Raw genomic sequence first — 22,787 nt, forward strand, 5'->3', positions numbered from 1 at the left:
ATTCAACTGAACTTGATTTGCTATGAACAAATCCATGCTTACTTGCCTGAATGAATCCACATTTGTCCATGTGACTGTAAACTTTAAGTTTGATGGTGAGAAAGTGTTTAGGCAGGATAATTTGTGACAAGGTTTACAAAGTGACTGGCATGTAGTTGCTGAGTTTACTCTTACATATTTTTTGAACAAATGTTTACAATTTGCAACTCTCCCGTGCTCTGGCACTGACCTTGAATTCAAAAATAATCAAATGATTTTGACCAGTGCTTCTGCAGTTTCTTCCTATATCTCATTCAACATTCTCAAGCACATTCCATCAAGTCCTGGTAATATATCAATCTCTAGATCAATCAATCTTTCTAATACCTCCTGCTTATCAGCAGTTGGCTGGACCACCTACTCTTTCAATATGACTTTGTCATCTCCCAAGAAGAAGATGCAACAAATGACTGATTTAATATTTCAGCCAATGCCTCTTCCTTGATTTGTAGTTCCCATTGTTCCCTAATCAGCTCCCATTTCCCTCTTGCTTCTCCTTTACTATTTCTATACCCATAGACAAATTAGGAATTCTGTTTAATGTTAGCTGTCAGTCTCTTCTCATCTCCTCTCCTTGTCACTCTAATTTCCTTTTCCGCCTTCCACGCTGAGCATTCCCTATTCAGTCTGTTTCTCACGTGTGTTATCAATCCTGACATTTGCCACAAGCACCTTTTTAACTGCTTCATCTTACTATCTAACCCTTATACCATCTAGGGAGCTCAAATTTTGCTTGTCTCAGCTGTTCATCACCAGTCGAGGAGTCTTGCCTGTTTGATAGCTGACAGGAATTGCAGTTGAAGTGCAGTTGGAAGGACACAGTGCATATCCTTAGTTGTCACGACTCTAGAGGTTTGTTCCTAATCCAGCCATGACACGTCCACAGCTACACTTGGCAGCCCAGCCTGACCAACATAATCTTTTCAGCCAATCCTTATCCCAATGTCACTAATGAATCCAATAAGGAATCCAGGAGGAAATTCTTTGACTAGCAGTTAAATGGAGGAGATGCAATGGCGCCATTCCTCTACCTGTGGGAGAGATGCTCCAGGCTAGAAGTGGTTGGCCAAAGATTGGGTGTTTGCAACATGAGAAAATGGGTTGTATATCAGTCCTTAAATCTCACCAATCTGCCTGTTAAAAGGTGGTAAGAGTGGGTCTGTGTCCTGATCAGCCATCCTGCAGTAGGTAATGACAAGTCACTATTGTAATTTGCCCATAGGTGTAAAACAATCCATTGCAAATCCATGGCCCAGTCTTGGAAGTGAGGATAGTACACAGGGCATATTTAGAATGGAGAACTCATTACCTTTGGGTGGACGTGAGACAAATACTTTCGACCCTCTGTTTAAGGAAGGTGGGAAAGTGATACTACAGGACACTACAGTCCTGTTAGTGCGGGGAAAATACTAGAATCAACTATAAATTATGAGATTACTGGATAATTAGGAATTAATTTTCTGGTCGACCAGAGTCACCATGGATGTATGTGAGGGAAATCACGTTTGTCAAAGCAGATGGGGAGTGTTTGAGGATGTTACTAGCAGCATCAATAAGGGGTACCAGTGAATGTGTTGCATTCAAATGCCCATAAAGCTTTTGATAAAGGAGATTTGTAAAGCAAATTAAAGTGCATAGGAAACAAAGGTAAAGTCATTGTAATCCTACTGGCTGTTCTTTCATTAAACAGTGAGAGGTGACTGGTGGTGGTTTAATCTGAGGTCACCATACCTCAGGTGAGGGGTGAGGTTGCAAAGCAGAATCCTGCATGGTAACTTTAACCAGTGTGGGAATTGAACCCATGCTATTAGTCCCTCTTGACAGCTGCTGAACCAGCTGACCACCATGGAAGGTGGATTAATGATCAGCACACAGGCAGAAGTAGAGAGTATGTATTAATAATCATGATAAAATGGGGAAAAGGAATCATATTTGATTAAAAGACAGGAAAATATGGATAGCTCAGTGGTTAGCACTGCTCTCTCACAGTACTCGGGACCAGGGTTTGATTCCAGCCCCAGGCAGCTGTCTGTGTGGAGTCTGCACATTCTCCCAGTGTCTGCGTGGGTTTCCTCCCACAGCCCAAAGATGTGCAGGTTAGGTGGATTGGCCATGCTACATTGTCTCAAGGTGTCCAGGGATGTGCAGGCGATGTGGATTAGAGATGGAAAATGTAGGGATAGGGTAGACGGTCTGGTGGATGGGATTTCCTTTGCAGGGTTGGTGTGGATTCGATGGGCTGAATGGCCTGCTCCACGCTCTGTGGGGATCCTATGATCGAAGGAAGAATTGATGAGATCGTTTCAGCAAAAATGTGATGACATCATCCAGTCTGGAAAGTAATTTGAAGAGCCCATGAAAACGCAATGAAACTAATTGATAACGGGGAAGCAAAATCAATGGCCACTCTCAGGTTGGCAGGTTGTAACTGGTGCAGTAACACAGGAATCCGTGCACGGATGGACTGAATGGCTTGCTCCTGGGTTTCAGAGTTCAGGGAGTGCTGGATAAGTGAGGAAGAATGGCACAAGCGCTGACATAGTGAAGTGTAGCAGTGTGTGGGGGGATATATGGCGATCATAAACACGGTTATTCCAGGAAGTTCCTTTATGATGCATCTGGCAGGAAACTTTCAAAGCAGGAGAGCTGGTCTTTGAATTCCTGCAGTCGCTGAAATCTGAACTGAGATCAAAATGTGCTGGAGATGACAGCGGGTCGGGCAGCATCCACCCAGATTCTAAAACATTAGCTTGCTTTCCTCCCCAAATCTTGTCCTTACTTTGTCGAAAGGTAAACTTCCTTCTTGGTCAATAGCACTACCCAGTGTCCAATCTTCAGCTCGTCATACTGCCGGTTCGTACACTCTCTCTCTCCGCAGATGCAACATTGCACTGAACACACTGTTGATCCCAGCCCCATTCTATTGAAGCAAAGCTTAATATGTGCCCAGCCAAATATGAGGCCCGCTAGCATTATTCAGACCTGCTAATTTCTACAACGATTTTCACCAGCTAAACTCGACCATTGTAAATGTGTTTTATTACTTAAAGTTAGGGGGGATTTTATTTTGTCGTTGTTGCTGTTGTCCGGAGGATTTCCTCTGCATACGGTTTGATTTCATGAGCAGAGGCGATCAGATGGAGAGTTGGGGGGGGGAGGGGACCTGTTGCACTGAGCAGGATTCCAGTCTCTGCAGGGTTCACTTTCACCGTGGGATGAAAGGACCACGCGTGGTTGGCTCGGTCCTCCAGAAGATGTGAGCTGGAGGGAGAGAGAGAGAGAGAAAGCATTGCTGGAGTTCTGGGAGAATTGCTGCCTCCTATCTGTGAGTCAGCTCCATTGTCCGCGCTCTCTCTCTCTTATACACACACACACAGAGACAAGACAGCATGGACCTGGCAGCGTCCAGACCTCAAGGCGGGCACACAGGAGGACTAGCAAACCAGTTTGGGGCATCTAAAGAGCGCGGTACGGATTGATGCCCGTGCCCTCTCGCTCACTCAAACCTCTCTCCGTCCCTCTCTCTGTCAAAATGGGCATCGACCGAAGACACAGGGCGTCCCTGGCTCTCACTCTCAACTTTATAGCGCTGGTGTTCTGTGTCACCGCCTTCAGCACCAGCTACTGGTGCGAGGGCACCAGGAAAGTGGTGAAACCTTTTTGCAAAACTAACGTGAAGGAAAAACAGAGCAACTGCATCGAGTACACCACCCCGGACAGTAACGACAGCAGCGTGGTCCGGTACAGCTGGGAGGCGGGCGATGATAAGTATGTGATTTGCTATTTCCATGCTGGTATTTGGTTCTCTTGTGAAGAAAACATCAGCGGAGAAGGTAAGGAAACCTTTCCACACTTAAGGCTTTTTATTATAGAAACAAAAGCGAAAATCGATTTGTCTATGTATGTATACATTGGATGTATATATACAGTATGCATGTGTAGATACATTATATGAGTCCCTACGCTATATAAATTAAACTGTCTATATACATTGTATGTGTGCATACGTTGTGTAGATGAGTGTATATTATTACCCATGTGTACATTTGTTATTGCAAAATATATACTTTGTACACAGAAAATCTGTTGGTGCACATATACAATTACGAAGCAGGTCTGTACCGTCTTTGCACGTGAAAAACAAACTAACATTAGCATTTTCTACAATTACAAAAAAAAAGGCCCCCTGCTTTTCCTACCTATACAGGGCAATATTTCCACACATTTGAGGCCCCGAGAAGGTCTGATACTTTATATATGCGCAAAGATTCTTTTTCTCCCTCTATGCCTGTGTCCAATTGCTTCCCTAGCCCTCTCCAATCCATATGGCCATGCCCCTCTGCAGACGGGCAGTGAGGTAGAAGGAAACGTGTTCACCAAATTTGATACAACACTACTGCAGGAAACCGTACCCGTGCGTAAAGTGTACAATGATTATTCTCTCGTCACCCCTGAAGTAATGTCCCTCACCCACCAACACCCCCATAGTTGTCTGCTGGTGTGAAGACGGAATCCAGAGACTGACTGTTTGCATCCAACATCTACAGTACATACATCGACGTCCCAGAGACTGACAGGTCTACGAGCCGGCCAGGAAAGCGCTACTTTACCCGGTTTGCCGAACCAACGAACACACAAGACCCTTTTATTATAGAAACTCCGAAGCCGAACTGTGTCTAGAAAGTTGTCTCTCTTCTTTCCCTCTGCTATTTTACTCACTGCCTCTCTACATTTCAATTCCCTTTATAAGTGAACACAGGAATGACTTGCCCGCCCTTACACCATCCACAGGGTAAATAAATGCAGCTGGTCTTTTCTATCACGTTGTGTTGGAGAGAGCCACAGGTTACTGACAATATCGCCCCAACCTCCTAACCAGAGGGGTATAGCCGAGCCCAAAAGCAGAGAAAAAAGCACTGGAAGGGGTGGCTGCTGTCTGTGAGGGTGTTCAACTTTGTGTGGGTGTGTATGTGTATCTGTGCCTATGTGTGTATTTTTGAGTATGCGCCTCTGTGTGTATCTGTGCCTGTGTGTGTCTGAGAGTGTGTTTGTGTCTGAGTGTGTATTTGTCTCATGGTGCCTGTATCTGTATCTGCAGGGATGTAACGTCCGTAAGTGTGTTTGTGTCTGTGTTTTTGTCTGTGGGTGTGTGATTTGCTGTCTGTGTGTTTATGTGTCTGAGTTTGTCTGTTTTTCTCTGTGTCTATGTGCGTGTGTGTTTATGGTTTAATCTGAGTGTCTGTGTGTGTTTTTCTGTCTCTGTGCCTGTGTATGTGTGTGTGAGAGAGAGAGCGAGAGAGAAGGGGTGTACTTGGTATGGACGAGAGGAATGCTCGCCTCTTCAATCTCTACCTCTCCGGCCGTGTTATTCAGGGTAATTCAGAGCTGTCACCTCACCCACCTCGGCAAAAATGGGTCCAGCAGATTAGAGGCAAGATTATTATGATGCTGGAAAAGCACAGCAAGTCAGGCAGCATCCCAGGAGCAGGAAAATCAACATTCCCGGCAAAAGCTCCTCATTAGGAATGAGCACTGTCCCAAGTAGCAACGTGGGGGGGGGGAGGGGGGCAGGTGAGTGGGAATCCGACCTGACCTGATCCTGGCTCGATTTAGTCATGGGATGGCAGCGCGGGGGGAGTGCGAAGGGAACACAACTGAGGCGAAAAGGCACAGCATTTCTTTTGAGAGAACGAGAAGTTCCCTGCATTCGCACACCGGCTCCTTGCACAGTTATTGAGGTGCATGTGGTGTGTGTTGGTGAAATTGCCTTTGCCAGCCTGTTCCTAACTTCTGCTTCTGTTAATAGTGTCGGGTTTAGCTCGCAGTGATATTTGTTTTGATGCAGCAGTGTCTCTGGGATGAGGTTACTGTCCATTACACATCACCGCTGTTGTCTCCTTCCTGTAAGGTGAAATGTTACTAGCTGTCGGAGCCTGTTCCACAGCGCAGTGCTTCAGGTGTCTGTTATTGTTCACTGCTCCCTGTTTCCTGTTGTTTTCCAGGGGAAAAATGCAGAAGTTTTATTCATCTGACACCTCCTGCTGAACGAGGTCAGTTTGAAATGAATCAATTACCTTTTTTTAACCTGAAGTTACAGTTTTCAATTTCCAGTTGCAACGCTTATTAGCTTTGTAATAATTGTCACCCATTACTTTGCATCCTCTCCAGACTCAGAGGTGTCCAATCATTGATTTTAAAATTACAGTAAAGTATTCCTACACTTGCAGATTCTATTAGATTACTAACAGTGTGGAAACAGGCCCTTCGGCCCAACAAGTCCACACCGACCTGCAGAAGCGCAACCCACCCATACTCCTAACCTAGCACTACGGGACAATTTAGCATGGCCAATTCACCTGACCCGCACATCTTTGGACTGTGGGAGGAAACCGGAGCACCCGGAGGAAACCCACGCAAACATGGGGAGAACGTGCAAACTCCACACAGTCAGTCGCCTGAGTCGGGAATTGAACCCGGGTCTCAGGCGCTGTGAGGCAGCAGTGCTAACCACTGTGCCACCGTGCCACCCATGCCCATTGGTCAGATGGACAAGGGCAATCAGGCAACAAGAGCACAATCATCTTCCATAGGTGGCTCAGTGGTTAGTGTTGCTGCCTCACAGCACCAGGGACCCAGGTTTGATTCCATCCTTTAGATGATTGACTGTGTGGAGTTTGCACATTCTCCCCGTGCTCTGGTTTCCTCCCACAGTCCAAAGATGTGCAGGTCAGGTGGATTGGTCATGCTAAATTGCCCATAGTGTCTGGGGATGTGCAGACTGGGTGGATAAGCAATGGGAAATGCAGGATTACATGAATAGTCTAGGAAGGTGGGCTGCTCTTTGGAGGGTCAGTGTGGACTCAATGGGCCCAGTGGGCTGCTTCCAAACTCTCGGGATTCTGTTGAGGTGCATGTGGTGTGTGTTGGTGAAATTGTCAATTCCAACACCACCCCGACATGGACACACATCACCATCCCTTTATCTTTGTTGGGTCAAAATCCTGGAAGCTCCTGCCTCAGCTGACCATGGGTGCACCTTCACTAAATGAATAGTGCCAGTGGGTTCAAATAGAATGTCCGCTGCCACCTTCTTGAGGGCAAATGGAGAAGGGCACAATAACCGCCTGACTTTGCCAGGGGTGCCAGTTTTCAAACAAATCCACAGCTCACTGGGAGTGGCACTCAAGGGTGATTCAGGGATTCCAGTCATGAATTGGCCCCTCAATGATTTTTTTTCTGTACATGTAAAGTGCTTCCAATTGTCAAAGCTCCAGACTCAGAAAAGGTGCAGACATTTGATGTGTTTGCAAGTTTTGTTTTGTATTTGTTCACAGGACGTAAGCATTGCAGCCAGGCCAGCATTTATCACCCACCCCTATTAGCCAAGAGGCAAGTTAAGAGTAATCATATTGCTGTAGGTCTGCATTCACATGTAGGCCAAATTGGGCAGGAATGATAGATGTCCATCCCAAAAGGAAGTGAATCAGATGGTTTTACTCCGACAAACAGCAATAGTGTCATTCAACTATTAATTCCAGATTTTTTTTAAAATTCAAATTTCACCTTCTGCCATTGGTGAGATTCGAACCTGGGTCCCAAAACATTACCGAGGGCTTTAGTGATACTACCACTAAGCCATTGCCTCCCCCCACTTGACACTGCATTACTTTTGTCTTCATGGACACAGTAATCTGTTCACTTCATGCATTGCCCTAACCATTGCACAGGAAGATGGTAAGTATCTGTAGACTAATACTTAGGCAGCATAATGCTTAATGGGTTACTCTGGGGCAGTGGTAGCACATCTGTGTCTCAGTTATAGAGACTTAGAGTCATAGAGATGTACAGCACAGAAGCAGACCCTTTGGTCCAACTCATCCATACCGACCAAGTAACCTAAATTAAACTAGTCCCACTTGGCCCATATCCCTCTAAACCATTCTTATTCATATATCCATCCAGATGCCTTTTAAATGATGTAATTGTTCCAGCCTCCACCAGTTCCTCTGGCAGCTCATTCCATATTTGCACCACCCCGTATATGCAAAAAATTGTCCCTTAGCTCCTTTAGTATGTTTCCCCCTTACCCTCAACCTACGCCCTCTCGTTCTGGACTCCCCCACCCTAGGGAAAAAAACGTTGCCTGTTTATCCTATCCATGCCCCTCATGATTTTACAAACCTTTGTAAGGTCACCCCTCAGCCTCTGACACCCAAGGGAAAACAGCTCCAGCCTATTCAGCCTCTCCCTATAGCTCAAACCCTCCAACTCTGGCAACATCCTTGTAAGTATTTTCTGAACCCTTTCAAGTTTCAAAACATCCTTCAGATCGGAGGGAGACAAGAATGGCACACAATATTCTAAAAGTGGCCTAACCAATGTCCTGTTCGACCGAAACATGACCTCACAACTCCTGTACTCAATGCTCTCAGAAGGTCATGGAACATTAATCCACCACAGAGACCTGAGTGTTCACTGCAGCCTAACATTTTAGTGCAGTGTTGAGCACAGCAGTGTCCTTCTTTAGGAACGTTCAACTGAGACCCGGCCTACCTTCTCAATATGCAAGAGATGCTATGGCAGAAAAGCAAATGAGTTTCTCCTGGTGCCCTGGCCAACATCAGTTATTTTATCATCCCAAGATTAACATTTGTGGAAGCTCATTGTGTGAAAGTTGGTCATTATTTTTGCTAGCATTACAAAGATTTCAATAATTTTCAGCTGAGGGGGAGAATATAGAACTTCAGAGTTCCAATCATTTCTTATCCAGTAAGTTTCATTTCAGACAGGAATAAAGTATTGTATCCTCCACCATTTCTTAAGGTTTACCTTAAGAAAAATGCAGACAATGTTCTACTTAAAAAGATGTTGTTGAATGTTTTTGTTGAAAGTGGATAATTTGCTTATGGGAAAAGTGACTGCGGAGAATGATGAGCTGCTGCTTTTATCTTAAAGTAGACCAACAAATGGGTTTGTTAAAAAATATTGAAAAGGCAGGTCAACAATGATGCTGAGTCACTGCATTTCTCTGCTGTGTTCAGGAAAGACATTGTTTCTTTGTCGAAGCTCTTTGAGGTCACAGAGTTCTCATAATCTTCTGTGTGGCTGGGAGAGGTTATAATCAGCAATAGATTCTGTCTATGTGTCATGATTTAGGAAAATCACACTAACTAACACCAGTGCCTCGGACAGTACATTTATTTTAACAGATGTCAGATCAGTCTTTAATAGTCTACTTGTTCACTTGTATACTGATAATTTTGCAAATGGTGCAGTATAAATTCAAAGTAGATTTAACCATGTGAATTGAGACCAGTCACATGATTGATGATTGATTATCCATGTCAGATTGGGACTATTGGTTGCCATTAATGCTTAGCTGAAAATGTGTTGCTGGAAAAGCGCAGCAGGTCAGGCAACATCCAAGGAGCAGGAGAATTGATGTTTCGGACGTGAGCCCTTCTTTGGGCTCATGCCCAAAACGTTGATTCTCCTCCTCCTTGGATGCTGCCTGACCTGCTGCGCTTTTCCAGCAACACATTTTCAGCTCTGATCTCCAGCACCTGCAGTCCTCACTTTCTCCTTACCATCAATGCTTGCAGTTCACCTTTTGACGTTCATCTGTCCAATTCTTCTTTTGCCCTATTATTTAGCAGTTTTGAAAATCCCCACTCTAATCTCTCTCTGCCGAATGAAAGAAACATACAACATGACAAAGATTAGAGGTAAATCAGAAGATCAGGAAAATTTTAAAAGTCAACAAAAGAGAGAGGCCAAAATAAACATTGAACTCTTGGAGAAAGAGGCTAAGGACATAATAATGGCAGAGAGTTGAACAAAATCATTGCATCAGGCTTCAGGGTGGAGGAAAGCTTGTCTTCCAAACATGCTAAATAATGAAGAGACTAAAGGCAGTGGAAATAAACACAGCACTATACTAGGTGGCATGGTGGCACAGTGGTTAGCACTGCTGCCTCACAGTACCAGAGACTCTGGTTTGATTCTGGCCATGGATGATTGTCTTTGTGGAGTTTGCATGGTTTTCCTCCAGATACTTTGGTTTCCTCCCACAATCCAAAGATGTGCAAGTTCGGCAGATTAGCCAGGCTAAATTGCCCCATAGTATCGAGAGATGTATAGGCTAGGTGGATTAGCTGTGGGAAATGCAGGGTTACAAGGATAGGGATAGGGTGGCATCCTTTTCGAAGGGTTGGTGCTGAGTCGATAAGCTGAATAGCCTTTTTTGATACTGTAGGGATTCTATGATTGTATTCTATGATTCAAGCATTAAAGGAATGTGTCCAAAGGGTGATAAGCCCCTAGCTCTGACCCCTTGCAACATAATACAGTATTACATAATGCATTCTAGCATTAAAGGGTATAGCTACAAAGGTAGCTTAATGCACTTAAAGGCTTGAAATACTGACAGTGTAACATCCTTATTCAAAAATGGAGGGAAAGAAAAAAGGAAACTATAGGTCTGTTAACTTACCATATGCTGTTAGGAAACTCTTAAAGTCTGCTAAAAAAGACGTGATAGCAGAACATTTAGCAACAAATAGTATAATTTAGCAGAGTCAGCATAGGTTCATGAAGGGGAGATCATGCCTGACAAATTTAAGGTTTTTGCGGGGGTAATAAGCAGGGTAGATAAAGGACAATCAATAGATCTAATGTATTTGAATTTCCAAAAGACTTGTGATAAGCTACCCACATAAGGCTACTTAATAAGATAAGGACCTATGATGTTGGAGATAGTATATTCACATGGATAGAGGATTGGCTAAGTAACAGAAGACAGAGAGTTGGGATAAAGGAGGTATTTTCAGGATGGTGACCTGTAACTAGTGGAGTCCCATAAGGATCAGTGCCGGGGCCACAATTCTACAAGAAGTATTGATGATTTGGATACTGGACATGAATGCACTATTGCCAGGTTTGCAGGTGATACAAGAATAGGCAGGAAGACAAGTGGTGAGGATGATACAAAGAGGGATATAGACTAATGCAATGAGTAGATAGAAAGTGGGTAAGTGAATTATAAAGTGGGGGGAAATGTGAAATTATGTACTTTGGAAAAACGAATAAAAGAGCTGAATTTTATTTGAATGGAGGAAGACTGAAAAAAGCTGCAGCTCAGAGGGACTTTGGGATCTTTGTGCATGAATCACAAATAGCAAAGATCAGCAAGTAACAGGGAAGGCAAATGGAATATTTATTTCAAAGGGAATGGAGTATAAAAATAGGAAGGTCTTTCTGAAACTGTACAGGGCATTGGTCAGACCACAGCTGGGATGCTGTGAACAGTTCTAGTCTGCTTACCTTAAGAAAGGTATCCTGGCATTGGAGGCAGACCAGAGAACATTCACGAGGTTGATCCTGGGTTTGGAGGGAGAGTTTTATGAAGAAAGTTTGAGTAGGTTGGACCTCTACTCATTAGAGTTTAGGAGGATGATAGATGACCTTACTGAAACACACACGGTTCTTCGAGAACTTGATGGGACAGATACAGAGAGGTAACTTCCCCTTGTGGGAGAGTCTGGCATCAAACGGTATATATTTGGAGCAAGGAATCACCATTTAAGACAGAAATGAGGAGGAAGTTCTTTCCTCAAGGTGCTGAATCTCTGAAATTCTTTCCTGCAGAGGACTGTCAAGTACAGGATATATTCAAGGCTGAACTATACAGATTTTTAATCAGGAAGTGAATCAAGAATTATGGGAAAAAGGCAGGAAAGTGAGAATAAGGATTATCAGATCAGCTATGGTCTCATGGAATGATAGGCCTACATACTGAGTCAAATGGCCTACCCCTGCTAGTATATCTCCTTCTGGTCTGAAGTCCTGCTTCTCTTTCTCTCTTTCTTCCTTTAAGTCTACTAATTTGACCAAACTCCTGGTCTCCTCTTTCATGTCATCTTTTTGGCACTATATCAGATTTCATACAGTAATGCTCCTGCAAACAGTCTGGATACTTTAGCACATCCTAGGGTCTATTGGTGCAAACTATTCTTATCAATTAACTATTCTCTTCATTGTTTTTGTTCACTGCCCATAAAATGGCAGACCTATAAATTCTTCAGCCCTGACAATTGTAAGCATGTTGCAGTAAAACCAAGCATTGGTTCTCTCTTTTTTTGTGCAGTTTAGTCAAGATTTAAATAGTCTTTTACTAAAACATTGATCATCCTTAAGTTACAAACACCTTGTCACAAACGCAAACACCTGGAAAGTTGACATTCTTTCCACGCAAGTCCAAACTTTTTATTTTGTGGATTATATTTGAGTACATACTTTGGACATTTTTGGTTATGTAATTGCAGAACAATGTAGTTAACTGTAATAACCTGTGAATGTTATTGGAAGAAATGATATATACTCTTATGATCTGAGAGGCTAAGATAAAGCAGCTAGTGTAGTGGTTGTTCTCATAACTGTAAATGTACTAATAAAAATAGAGTGTTTTATAGTCAGCAATCTTCCAGACTTTTTGAAGTTACTCTAATCCAGCAACACAATAATATAAATAATATATAATAAATATAGCTCAAGTTGCAGTTGAGGTGTTGATTTTGAAGAGATTATTGGAAAGTCCCTTTTCCAAAACTGTCACAAAATTGCAATATTTAAACAAGAGATACAAACAAATAAGAAATATATGTGTGAGAGACCTGAGCATCGAAGGCCAAGCTAAGAGTCTAAGGACTGCACGTGTTTTTATGCTTCTTGTGAGATGTGGTGATCGCTGGTTGGGCCAGCATTTATTACCCATTCCTAATTGCCCTTGAGAAGATGTTGATGAGTCACCTTCTTGAGCTGCTGCCATCCACATGCTTCATAACACTCATAGTGCTATGAGGAAGGGACTTCCAGCATTTTGACGAACAACAGTGAAGGAAAAGCAATGTAGTTCCAAGTCAGGCTTGGAAGAAAACTAGCAAATGATGGTGTTTCCATGCATCTGCTTCCCTTGTCATTCTAAGTGGTAGAGGTCATGGGTTGGAAGGTGCTGTAAGAGGAGCATTCAACGTTGTTGCACTGCAGATCTTAGATGGTAAAGATTGCTGCTGTTGTGCTGTTGTTGTGATGGAGGGAGTGAATGTCAAGGGTGCCTGCCAAATGGGCTGCTTTGTCCTGATTGGCATTAAGCTTCTTGTGTGTTGTTGGAGTTGCACTCATCCAGTGACATGCAGACTGTTCTATCACACTCCCGATTTATAGATGGTGGACAGCTTTAGTTAGTTAGAAAGTTAGTTGCCACCAAATTCCTAGTCTCTGACTTGTTTTTGTAGTCATGGTATCTAAATGGTTGGGTGAATTCAGTTTCTGGTCAATGGTAATCCCTAGGGCATGGAATTCAGCAATAGCAACATCATTGAATATTAAGAGACAGTGGTTAGGATCTTGTTTATTGCTGTTACTAAGGTAAAAATCCAGCTGGCAAAAGGAGATCAGTCTATCTTCTACACAGGTTGAGTCACTAAACCTGGTACAACATAAATCCAACTATTTTAACCTCCAGACCAGGAATCACCAGATGTAAATTAGTTACAGAGTCATAGAGTCAGAGAGCTGTACAGCATGGAAACAGACCCTTCGGTCCATCTCATCCATGCCAACCAGATATCCTAACCTAATCTAGTCCCATTTGCCAGCACTTGGCCCATATCACTCTAAACCCCCTTCTATTCATATGCCGATATCCAGATGGCTTTTAAATGCTATAATTGTACCAGCCTCCGTCACTTCCTCTGGCAGCTCATTCCACCACCCTCTGCATGAAAACATTGACCCTTAGGTCTATTTTATATCTTTTCCCTCTCACACTAAACTAAGTCCTCTAGTTCTGGAGTCACCCGCCCCAGGGAAAAGACTTTGTCTATTTATCCTATCCATGCCCCTCATGATTTTATAAACCTCTATAAGGTCACCCCTCAGCTGCTGAAACTCCAGAAAAAACAGCCCCAGTCTGTTCAGAATCTTTCTGTTGCACAAAACCTCCAACCCTGTCAACACCTTTGTAAATCTTTTCTGAACCCTTTCAAGTTTCACAACATCTTTATGGTAGGAAGGAGACCAAAATTCCACGCAATATTCTAAAAGTGGCTGAACCAGCAAACTGTCCAGCTGCAGCATGACCTTTCAACTCCTGTACTCAATACTCTGACCAATAAAGGAAAGCATATCAAACACCACCTTCACTATCCTGTCTACCTGCAACTCTACTTTCAAGGAGCTATGAGCCTGTACTCCAAGGTCTCTTTGTTCAGCAACACTCCCCAGGACCTTACCATTAAATGTAAAACTCCTGCTCTGATTTGCTTTTGCAAAACGTACACCTCGCATTTATCTAAATTAGACTCCATCTGCCACTCCTCAGCCCATTGGTCCATCTGGTCAAGATCCTAATGTACACTGAGGTAACCTTCTCCATTGTCCTTTACATCTCCAATCCTGGTGTCATCTACAAGCATACTAATTATACCTCCTATGTTCACATCCAAATCTTTTATATAAATGACAAAAAGTAATGGACCAAGCACCATTCCTTGTGTCACACCACTGGTCACAGGCCTCCAATCGAAAAAGCAATCCTCCACCACCACCCTCTTTCTTTTACTTTTGAGCCAGTTCTGTATCGAAATAGTCAGTTCTCCCTGTATTCCATGACCTCTAACCTTGCTAACCAATGTCCCATCAGGAACCTTGTCAAACACCTTACTGAAGTCCATAGCGGTCATGTCCACCACTCTGCCCTCATCAATCCTCTTCATTCTTTCTTCAAAAAACAAAATCAAGTTCATGAGACAATATTCCCCACTTACAAAACCATGTTGGCTATCTCTAATCAGTCGTTGCCTTTCCAAATACAGTGTTACAAAATACTCGTTTAGTATCTCGCTCAGCTCCTGTGACTCCACACATAGGCTGCCTTGCTGATCTTTGAGGGGCCCTATTCTCTCCTTAGTTACCTTTTTGTCATTAATGCATTTGTAAATAATCTTTGGACTCTCCTTAACTCTATTTGCCAAAGCTATCTCATGTCCCCTTTTTACCCTCCTGATTTCCCTCTTAAGATTCCTCCTACTGCTTCACTCGATAAACAGGATTCACTCAATCTATCCTGTTTATACCTGACATATACTTTCTTCTTTTTCTTAACCAAAACCTCGATTCCTCTAGTCATCCAGCATTCCCTATACCTACCAGCTTTTCCTTTCACCCTAACAGGAATATACTGTCTCTGGACTCTCATTATCTCATTTCTGAAGGCTTCTCATTTTCCAGCCGTCCCTTTACCTGTGAATATCTGCGCCCAAACAGTTTTTGTAGTTCTTGCCTCGTACTGTCAAAATTAGCCTTCCTCCAATTTAGAACTTGAACTTTTAAATCCGGTTTATCCTTTTCCATTGCTATTTCAAAACTCATAGAATTATGGTCGCTGGCCCCAAAGTGCTCCCCCAAGGACACCTACCCAGCCTTATTTCCCAAGAGTAGGTCAGGTTTTGCACCTTCTCTAGTAGGTACATCCACATAATGAATCAGAAATTTTCTTGCACACACTTAACAAATTCCTCTCCATTTAAACCTTAACACTATGGACGTCCCAGTCCATGTCTGGAAAGTTAAAATCCCCTACCATAACCACCCTATTATTCTTTCAGATAACTGAGACCTCCTTACAAATTTGTCTCGCAATTTCTCTCTGACTATTGGGGATCTATGATACAATCCCAAGAAGGTAATCATCCCTTTCTTATTTCTCAGTTCTACCCAAATAACTTCACTGTGTGCATTCCCAGGAATATCATCCCTAAGTACAGCCATAATGTTATCCCTTATCAAAAATGCCACTCCCCCTCCTCTCTTGCCTCCTTTTCTATCCTTCCTGTAGCATTTATACCCTGGAACATTAAGCTCCCAGTCCTGTCCATGCCTGAGCCACATCTCTGTAATTGCTATGATATCCCAGTCCCATGCTCCGAACTATGCCCTGAGTTCACCTGCCTTCTCTGTTAGGCCTCTTGCATTGAAGTAAATGAAGTTAAATTTGTCAGTCCAACCTTGTTCTCTGCTTTGTCCCTGCCTGTCCTGACTGTTTGACTCACTCACTTTCCCAACTGTACCAGTCTCAGACTGATCTCTTTCCTCACTATTTCCCTGAGTCCCAACCTGCCAGCAACCCCCCTCCTCCCCACCCCCCAACACACACACCTTATGAGCTTAAATCGTCTCAACCAACTCTAGCAAATCTCCCTGCCAGTAAATTAGTCCCCATCCAATTCAGGTTCAATCCGTTATTCTTGTACAGGTCACTTCCACCCCAGTAGAGATTCCAATGATCCAAAAGTGTGAACTCTTCTCCCCTGCACCAGCTCCTCAGCCACATGTCCATCTCCTCTATCCTCCTATTCCTACCCTCACAAATTGCAGCACTGGGAGGAATCCAGATATTACTACCCTCGAGGACTTCCTTTTTCAATTCTTGCCTAACTTTCCATATTTTCCTTTCAGAATCCCATCCTTTTCCTCCTCTATGTCGTTAGCTCCAATGTGTACAATGACCTCCTGATGGTTCCCCTCCCCTTTGAGAACATTCTGCACCCTCTCTGAGATATCCTCAATCCTGGCACCAGGGGGGCAACACACCATTCTGATTTTTCACTGATGTCCGCAGAAACATCTGTTCGTGCCTCGGACTAGAGAGTTCTCTAACACAATCGATCACTTGGAAACTAGCGTACCCCTCATTACATTAGAGCCAGTTTCGATGTGAAAGTGCATGTTGTCAGAGCAAAACAGACATGTTGAGCAACTGTAAGACACCACGAGCAACTTGTACAATGAATGGAGGAATGCGAGGTGATTCCAATAATGGAATACATGAGGTTCAACAAAAAAGGGACTTCATCTCGTCTCAAATACAATTGACAGTGAATAGGGCAGATTCAGTAAACAAACTGAAAAATAACTATTTTAGAGGAAACTTCTATTCTGATTCTCTGAAATGGCTGCTAAGTGATTGCTGCTTGTTTGAACCACTCATTTATTTTGGATGACGTACTAGAATCTAACCTATATGGCACAGGTCTCTCGCTTGTTTTGCAAAAATAAAACATAATTTTAAGGGAGATACACTAATATTCCCATTTTAGGTGTGGTGCATCGTGCTATCCTCAAATATGTTTTGATTTTGCTTCAAATATAAACAATCTCACTTATCTACATAATTCAAATATATTCCTACAAAGCATGAATTCTAACCCAACTGCTAACTTTGTGACAAAGTCAATGTGCCTGCCTCTTCTTCCATAAGGTCCTCTCCCTATAAAGGCATAAACTGCACCAACAGACTGAACACCATTTACCTCCTTTGCTGATTTTGACCGAATGTCAGAGACTCATCAACAGTGATCGCACTGCAGAATTTGACAACAGTGTAAATATATTTAACACCATCTCCAACATTATTAATGACTCCAGTTCCATTTACCTTGCTAGTTGTACCACTGAATCAGTGAAGGTTACAAATACTTGTGCAGATCTTGTTGCATTAATAACAATTCAGGTGGCTGAAATCAGAACTTGTTAAATCCTTTCAAACTCACACCTGTAGCACTCTGATTAATGCTTCATTTGATGGAAGACAAGAGTGGAAATGGGTGGCAAGTCAGATGTAAGTCACCTAATCTAGATAGCTTCCATCCCAGTTTTCTTTTTAACAGGTTAGGATGGAGATAAGAGGACCTGCCTTAATCTTTCGAGAGACAGGGGCATTGAGATGTAGACAACTGTGATCCCTTTTTAGAAGAAACTGTGGAAGGACAGCCCTGGTAATGATTGGCTAGTTAGTTTAACATCAGTGGTGGGTAAGATTTCAGAAACAATGATCAATGGGTCAAAATAACCAGCAGTTCCTTCTCTGGCCTACTATTTATTAAAATTTTGCAGACCTGTCATTATCTTGTCTTTTACTTTCGCATAAAGCTAATCGAGTCTTAAGAGAAAAATAAAGTGGAATTGTAAGCATAATTGACTTCTAAAAGAAAAGGAGAAAAGAGAGGCATTTTAAAAAAATTTTATGGCCTAAGGATTTGCAAATACTTAAATGTTACAAATACTAACTATGTTGGAATATTGCATTCGATTCAGGTCTCCCTGCTTTTGGAAAGAAGTTGTTAAACTTGAAAGGGTGTAGAAAAGATTTACAAGGATGTTGCCAGAGTTGGGGGGTTTGAGATAAATTGATAGGCAGAAGAGGTTGGGGCTATTTTCCCTGGAGCATCGGAGGTTGAGGGGTGATCCTATAGAGGTTTACAAAATCAGAGGGGCATGGATGTGGTGAATAGCCAAGGTCTTTTTCTCAGGGTAGATGAGTCCAAAACAAGAGGGCATAGGTATAAGGTGAGCGGGGAAAGATATAAAAGGGACCTAAGGGGCAACTTTTTCACACAGAAGGTGATACTTGTATGGAATGGGCTGCCAAAGGAAGTGGTAGAGGCTGGTACAATTACAATATTCACAAGGCATTTGAATGGTAAGTGAATAGGAAAGGTTTAGAGGGATATGGACCAAATCTGGGCAAATGGGACAAGATTAATTTAGGATATCTGGTCAGCCTGGATGAGTTGAACCGAAGGGTCTGTTTCCATGCTGTACAACCTGATGACTTTATGATGGGATACTGCCCTACTCTTCCTTAAGCACTGCTGCAGCATATTTAATGGAAAGCTGAGAAACAGAAGGGTCTCTTTTTGTTGCCTCATTCAAAAGACACCTCCTCCAATTGTGCAGACTGTCACATTGATTATGTATGCTGGATTCAGAGATGAACATGCTATCAGTGAACTATGAATAACATTCATAATGGGTAGAAATGATCAGATTACCCTGAACAGGGCTGAAGTCCATTACTCTTTCAGACTTATATTCAGACAAATTTTAATCATTTCTGCCATTGACTACATTTGCTGAGAGAGGAAAATAAGAAATGCATTCAAATTGCCACATAATTCAACTAAAGAAAAACAAAACACAACTTGTTTTAACACAATATATGAACTAAATGTTTACAATGATTACTGTACAATGATACAAAGTTTCTGCACACCATTCATTACAGATTGCTGATAGCTGATTGATTTAAATTAATTAGCTAAGAATTAATAATTCCACGATTAAGATTTGTTGATTCACAAAATATGTTGAGCTTGAGCAATTGTCAATAGATTAAAAAGCAAAAGCAGACAATAGCTTTGAAATAAACTCAAAATGGTCAACAGCTGAGAAGAAGAGATTGTGTTTTGCAGAGAGACTAAAAATTAGGTCATCTCGAAGCATTTATTTATGACAGTGGTGCACGATTCAGGATTATTGTAAAGAAGGTGGAGACCTCATAATAAGCAAAGCACTCTCTCTGTTGAAATGATCTCTCAGTCTTTATTTCAACAGATCATTTGCTGCATCATCCCTCGCCACATTGTTCTTAACTCACTCCCGTGGAGAATTAAACCCCTCACTGTAATTTGCACCTGTGAGCAAGACCACTCATTGAAGGGAGCCTGCTGAGTCTGATAATCAGTCCTGTTCAAAACCTAATAATTTAAAACCGAGTCAGTTCTTCACAGAAGGGGTTGGTAGAAGATAGTTAATCTCTTTTCTCATAATTTCAGCCACATATTGCAAATGTGTGTGAAGCTGGTACAGATTGTGTGAACTGCAATGCCATTTCTCCCTGGGAGACGAGGTATTTTCTCAATTACTCCTAATCAAAATGCTTTCTCCTTATTTTTCCATATTCCTCTATTGTAGAAATCACTTGTTTTCCATGTGTATAGTTAGCAGCTTCACATTTGACTGTACAAGCTGCTAATGTTACTGAAGCTGGGTTATTCCAAGGCTCAGTGAATATACAATATTTAAACATATTTACATAACGATACAAAGTGACAAGAAATGAATGACTGAGAGAGCCATGAGCTCCTCTCATCAGTTGAACAGAGGTTGAGATGTTGGTGCACGTTGGTAAAGCTACAATACATAGATGAGTAGCAACCAGCAGTTGAGTCACTATCAGAGAACACAAAATTGTTACATCCTAGATCATGCTCAGTCAAGTCTGCAAGTCCATTATTTAAGCTATATGTGTTTCTAAAGTTCTCAGACATTATTGGTGCATTTATTTGATCACTATCTTGTAAATTAATGAATTCCATTGTATCATGTGACAGGAAGGTGTCCTTTACAGCAATTACGACCCCATGCATCAATATCTAATGATAGTAGGCGTGCTGAACTAGAATGTGTAACATCAAATGCTTTATAACTTTTACATTGGACTGATTCAACTGCACTTTGTCTCCTCTGCATGAGTCACTTGCACTAACCAAGAATTCCACTGCAAAGGTGGATAGAGTCACAGTTAAGAAAAAAAAATACATTGAAACTCCTCCTCAGTGACTCACTGTTTAAGAGCATCTTGTGTCTTGAGGTCAGGTCAGCCACTGGTCTGACTGTCACTGATGGAGCTAGACCAGGAAAGGGTCTGGGGGAGTCTGCCGTGGTTCCCAGTTTCCAGAAAATCACTGGCAGCATATTATCAGCCTTTTGTTGAGGCAAACCCATCACCAGTGGCCTTTGAGAATCACACAATGATATGGTGCAGAAGGAGATCATTTGGCCCATCATTCCCATGATGGCTCTTTGCTCAAGCAATGTATTTAATTCCATTCTTCTGTTCTTTCCTAATGTTCCTGGGATTTATGAGGGTTCTAACCTTTATCTAATTAACTTTAAAACATCACTATTGAATGTGCTTCCATCACTTTTCAGATAGCACATTCCTGATCCTAAAACTGCATCTTATCATGAAAACGTTTTTTCATGTTAACTCTGGTTCAAAGGTCAATGGTTTTCAATTCTTTCTGCTTCTTGACTTTTCAATTTAGTTCATGATATTGAATGCCTGTACTAAATCTTCTACCAGTCTTCTCTGCTGTCAGGTAAATAAGCCACTTGTTTAGTTTCTCCACTCAGCCCTGATGCAACCCAGCGTAGTCCCACTGCACTGTCTCTAAAAACTTCACATCCTTCCCAAAGTATGCTGCTAGAAGTGAACTTTTATTTAGGGTTTACAATCTTGGAGTAGGGATTGAGGTGAAAAGTTAAGTGCATTAGGAACAAGGTGTAGAAATGAAAAATAACATTGACAATACCGAGCAACAAAGTGTCCAAAACATAAAGAGATAGAAAGACTGAACCACTGACAGACAAACTGTGTTGGTTCCTGTTAGAAGCAGATCATTCAGAGTGAAAAGGCCAATAATAACTGTAATCACCAAAATAGTCAGGTTGGAATAAAATGAGTCTTAAGTGGCTTAATGTTAAGAAGAGAAAGGCTCCAGAACAGAAAGCTATGGAAGAGGAGTTTAAGGAACCACTTAAGGAAATAATTGAGCTGTGTTTATGGTTTGTTGACAGTTTTCAGAAAGTTAAAAATCACATGACACCAGGCTATAGTCCAACAGGTTTATTTGGAAACACTAGCTTTAGAAGCATTGCTTCTTCTTCAGGTGATTGTGGAGAATAAAATCATAAGACACAGACTTTATGGCCAAATGAGTACTGTGTCACTCTTGGGTTCATGTCACACGATAGATAACCCCACTACACACGCACACACACACACTAACACAGACTCTCTCAAACACATACAACCCCCACTCTCACACCCACACACGCACCCTCTCATAGGCATATACCCCATCACACTCACACACACTCTTAACCAAGCCTACACGCACACATTTACACACACGCACTCTATCACATGCACTCACACCCACATGCAGACACACACACTCACTCTCTCTCTCTCCTATACGTGCACACATATAAGTTTATGGGTGAATTTGTTTTTGCAGAATTACATTTTATTTTGCTCAAAAGTTGCATGAATCCATATTAAACTCTGTAAATCCCACTTTAAAAATAGAACCAGTCAAACTCAACACTGGGGCAAAGACAGACCTCGCACTTTAATGCATTGTCTGATCTGAGATGGCATCTATTGTTAGAAAAGATAGACCTTTCTTGAGAATGTAACTGAAAAGAAGTTCTGGGATTTACATATCAAAGACCAGAAACCAGCACATCCCATTCTAAAAGATAAAAGACTTGACCTAAAATTGTTTAATGTATCATCACATCTCCATGACATTGTACTCATTTGACTATAAATTCTGTCTCTTATTATCTTCTTCTCCACAACCACCTGATGAAGAAGCAGTGCTTTGAAAACTAAATAAACCTGTTGAACTATAACCTGGTGTTATGTGATTTCTAACTTTGTCCACCCCAGTCCAGTACGGGCACCTCCAAGTCAGTTCCAGAAAGAGGAATTAACTAAACAAACAGAAATCAAATGAGTGAATTGAATAGGATGCTTTAAGTTGGGGCAAGGATGACCTTTCACTGGGGAATGAGCTCTGCAAAGTTGTTCCTGAGATGGAAAAGACTGAATTCTTCTTTCTAATGCTTGTAATCTGGGCATTTCAGATCGTTCTTACACACAGTGCCAAACAGTTTGTATTTTTTTCTTTCTTTTGAGTGTAATTAACTTTGATGTTCATTTCTTAAAAGTACATTGACAGTCTGTTGTGAATATATTCAGTGTATGACTGCAGGGTAAATAAATAGCCAAAATAATATCGATTGTTGTACGAGACACTCACTCTGGAATCTGACTT

General features: G+C 42.0%; 1 protein-coding gene across 1 annotated transcript in view; it reads left to right on the forward strand.

Annotated features, from left to right (window-relative positions):
* Window positions 1–3,571: 3,571 nt before the first annotated feature.
* gsg1l2b (gsg1-like 2b) overlaps window positions 3,572–22,787 on the forward strand; it is a 142,978-nt gene continuing 123,762 nt past the window's right edge. Inside the window, exons 1-2 of the mRNA XM_060844611.1 lie at window positions 3,572–3,872; window positions 6,042–6,089. Coding sequence (XP_060700594.1) covers window positions 3,572–3,872; window positions 6,042–6,089 — 349 coding nt within the window. The remainder of the gene's footprint in view (window positions 3,873–6,041; window positions 6,090–22,787) is intronic.

This window comes from Hemiscyllium ocellatum, chromosome 25 (assembly GCF_020745735.1).
Source record: "Hemiscyllium ocellatum isolate sHemOce1 chromosome 25, sHemOce1.pat.X.cur, whole genome shotgun sequence".
NCBI classification, from domain to species: Eukaryota; Metazoa; Chordata; class Chondrichthyes; order Orectolobiformes; family Hemiscylliidae; genus Hemiscyllium; species Hemiscyllium ocellatum.